Raw genomic sequence first — 3,628 nt, 5'->3', positions numbered from 1 at the left:
TGTTTTTGAGATATTGATTGTTCTCAACAAACAGACAACAACATAACTGACAAATCCAGATCTCGAAGATTATCCACATATTCTGATTGTTTGAAGATGTTTGTAGAAGCTATCGATCATTCTTCTATTCATCTCTCACCAATTGTCACATTCCGACCAATTCCTTCTGCTAACTCATTCAAACTCTCAATCTACATCTCATACTTCCATCACATTCCAACTTCGGCATAACATGTTCCTCCAACAATATAACAGACGATTGGATCACCTGTTATTGTTACTGGTTTCTTTCCAGGCTTTCCATACCATTCCATCTCTCTCTTCTCTTCTGAATGTATACTCATCCTACTCTCAACTGTAACCAATACTCTCACTTCATTGAACGCTGACTACGAAGATTCCCTCTTACACTGCGACTCATATCCACTCCAATGATATCTCGAAGAGGACTTGTTCCTGTGTCATATACTTCAAACTTACTAGGAGACAAAGCATTCGTTATCAGATCCTATCACTCAATACTCTCTCTCAACAATACATTCAAACAATACCGAATCTGAGAATCATATCGATTCATAATCATTCCTCCTTCACGACACATCTGTTTCACCTATTCCTCACTCTCTTTCTTCATTCTTACTCGTTTCAAATGTTCCTTCTTATCCAAACGTTGCTCCATTGGCTATCCTTTCATTTCATTCACTCATTCCTCACTTGGGAGAGTTTCACTCCTAACATACTCAGATTCGACAGAATGGAACTGTACTCCATACCAACTCCACTTAGACTGAACAACCGTTGCTGAGTTGCCACATCCATTCCTTGAGCAATTGCATATATAAGCAGCAGACGAATCTATTCATCATTCAGCCATATCACACACCTTATCTACTTGTCTACAGATCACATCTCCATTTCAAACTCACCTCAAAGTCATTCCTAATACAGATTCCACTTCCTTCAATAGTTTCTCTCTGATTCTCATTTCAATCCTTCATTCATACGCATTTGGACTCGATCCTGCTTCATCATATCCAGTCACAATCACTTGTTCCTATACATTACAATCCAATTCTATCATTACCAAAGGGATCAGTTTTGTTAAGGACCGTTCTCTGAACTGATCGATACACATCTGAGCAATACTGATGTGAAGAGCAAATAGTTCCTTCCGTTGCTTGTTCTCTGGAAGTGTCTTGATCAGATTACTTATATCCTGAATGGTATTCTATTCTTCATTCATTCTCTCTCATCTACTTTGCTCTCTTGTGTTGATTCCAAGAATCGTTTTGCTGCTTCTTTCAGTGATGCTATTCCTAAGTCTCCTTCTCTTTCTCTTACAAATCGTAGTCAGAATGTGTTCATATCTATAAGCATTCCAAATCCGATCATTGTCATCAAGAAGCACTTTACGTATCTCTTGACTCGTCTCAGATCGATAATCGAACTAATCACTCAATCATTCATATCGATACTTCGCCTCCTTCACCAATTGATAACAAATCTTCAGCCATTGGCTAGAATTGAATTGGAGGAGAATTCTTACTTGATAATTGATTGGATGAAGCAAAGGAACCAATGGATCGATTGTACGATCAATCAATAGAAGTTGACCTTTCTCTCGTAGCGTAGGTTGGAAATTAGCAATGTATTGAAGCATCTGATTCTCAATTCAAACAATCAGATTCACTTCTGACTCAAACAGATCAGCTATGTCCTTGCAAGGATATCCACACTGATAATGAACAAGAGGTTTGATTCCCAGCGCTACACACATATGAACCAACTATCTATCACAAACACTCTTCCTCTCCCTACACTTTTTGCAATCCTTAATAAGATTCCTGTTGCATCATTCTTACCCCAGATATCTTTCAATGCACTTGGAATATCTTCAATCAAGAAACAACAAGATAAACCTACTGGTTACAGCCACATTTGATTCCTCGATATGATAGTTCATATGAATCAGACGTGTGTTCTTCAATCATATCTTTCAATACACACTTACAACTAAACGCTTTTGAAGGACTTGATTGTTCAGAATACGACCTGCTAATTCATCTGAAAGATCTGAAATTCATTCCTCATTCCATTCTTACCTCCTTTGAATCGAAGTGCTACCTTATCATATAAACACGACTCACCACTCACATCTTCCATCCCACAATAGATTATTCTACTCATCATTCATCCATTTCATAACAACCGATCGATACAACTCTCTGCTCCAACAAACGACTTGATCTCCATGAAATCCTACTCAATCATTGTTTGAAACAATTTCATACATCCAATATTAGACCCACATTCCGTTCTGTTGGTTCAACAAAGTAGATCGCAGTTACTCCAGATACACAATCACGTTTTGATTGAATATGTTCCATCACTAGAATCAATACAATACAAATAGAATAGATACAAATACAACCACGGTCAAGAAGAGCAAATTGACCGCATACTGAGTTTACAAGGGACATTGTCACATCATCTAAGATTAGAATGAAATTCTCGCCTTCTGGAAGACCCAGAACTTGTTTGAGAATTACTATTCGTTGTTCAACACAATCAATTCTCACTATCTCTACTAACTGTACTGATCGTTTTAATCTCTTCTCCATTCATGATTCGCCAAAACAGTATTGATTTGGGTGAAAGTGGATCCGAATGCCCAACACGACAATTGGGAACTTTGGAATTCCTGATAGAGTAGATAGTTTGAGAGAGGATCTTGATGAATACACATCATTTGAATGATAGAGTAGTTTTAATTCATTCTATACTCCAATATCAATTCATTCAAACAGATCGATGTCTTAACAAAGACACTTCTCAAACACTTAAGTCTAACAAACAAAACAGAACTTGCTTCAACCAATACCAATTCACTTCATTTCTTATGCCACAAGAGCAGAAGCAGTAGCAGAGTTACTATTCACTCACTTAAACACACTATAACCTACTATTTCCAAGTGGGAGGAAGTTGTTCTGTTCTCTTGTAGTAACGAGTCAGACGGTGAATACGGCTTTCCACCATAATCAAACGGAACTTAGAGTCACGGTCCTTTCGGTTACGCTCCAAGTGCTTTCTGATTGCAACAGCCTTCTTGATCAGGAAGTACATATCTTCAGGAAGAGAAGGAGCAAGTCCTAAGGCGTCAAGAACGGAAAGCCGAAACCTTACCGTTCTTCTTAAGAAGTCGGAGAATCTTAGAGCCAGTCACGGCTTTCACCTGACCAATACCCTTCTGATCTCTCAACAACACACCAATCTGAGAGGGAGTCAAACCTTTCTTTGCCAAACGACAAACCGATGCTTCCACCTCTTCAGATGTTGACTTGCACCAGGAAGGAGCTGTTCTCTTGTAGGGAAGGCAAGAAGCCGACATTCCCTTTCTACAATAGAGTTAGCTCAAACCAAACAACACATCATTCAACCTACCCTTTTCCATACATACGACCCATTATTCACGATTTACAGTTGAAACAAGAAGAATGGTAGAGTTTATTGATTAATCCAATACAACTGGTTTCATACACAATCAAACTCTCTATAAATCAGTCTCAAACCAATTTCATTCAACCCTTTTCTTCAAACCTCAATTATCTATCTAATGAAATATAGGAA

General features: G+C 38.2%; 2 protein-coding genes across 2 annotated transcripts; both read right to left on the bottom strand.

The window, feature by feature from the left end:
* Nucleotides 1-128: 128 nt before the first annotated feature.
* On the bottom strand, nucleotides 129-2,625 carry JH06_5113 (hypothetical protein; the record flags this gene model as incomplete). Its single annotated transcript, XM_014669454.1, is given in 22 exon segments — nucleotides 129-191; nucleotides 222-320; nucleotides 410-508; nucleotides 539-610; nucleotides 641-682; nucleotides 715-855; nucleotides 947-974; nucleotides 1,005-1,054; nucleotides 1,085-1,228; nucleotides 1,258-1,310; nucleotides 1,342-1,447; nucleotides 1,476-1,517; nucleotides 1,547-1,660; nucleotides 1,679-1,786; nucleotides 1,819-1,892; nucleotides 1,924-1,981; nucleotides 2,015-2,073; nucleotides 2,103-2,179; nucleotides 2,210-2,259; nucleotides 2,292-2,389; nucleotides 2,432-2,548; nucleotides 2,589-2,625. 22 exon segments carry the CDS (start codon nucleotides 2,623-2,625, stop codon nucleotides 129-131), a joined length of 1,731 nt encoding a protein of 576 aa, XP_014524940.1.
* Nucleotides 2,626-2,897: 272 nt separating this feature from the next.
* Nucleotides 2,898-3,465, bottom strand: JH06_5112 (40S ribosomal protein S13; the record flags this gene model as incomplete). Its single annotated transcript, XM_014669453.1, has 4 exons — nucleotides 2,898-2,931; nucleotides 2,964-3,150; nucleotides 3,185-3,396; nucleotides 3,443-3,465. 4 exons carry the CDS (start codon nucleotides 3,463-3,465, stop codon nucleotides 2,898-2,900), a joined length of 456 nt encoding a protein of 151 aa, XP_014524939.1.
* Nucleotides 3,466-3,628: the final 163 nt, after the last annotated feature.

This window comes from Blastocystis sp. subtype 4 (genome assembly GCF_000743755.1).
Source record: "Blastocystis sp. subtype 4 strain WR1 chromosome Unknown seqid_0552, whole genome shotgun sequence".
NCBI lineage: Eukaryota > Bigyra > Opalinata > Blastocystidae > Blastocystis > Blastocystis sp. subtype 4.
The sequence above is the reverse complement of the archived record's forward strand: the minus strand, read 5'-3'. Positions and strand labels throughout refer to the sequence as shown.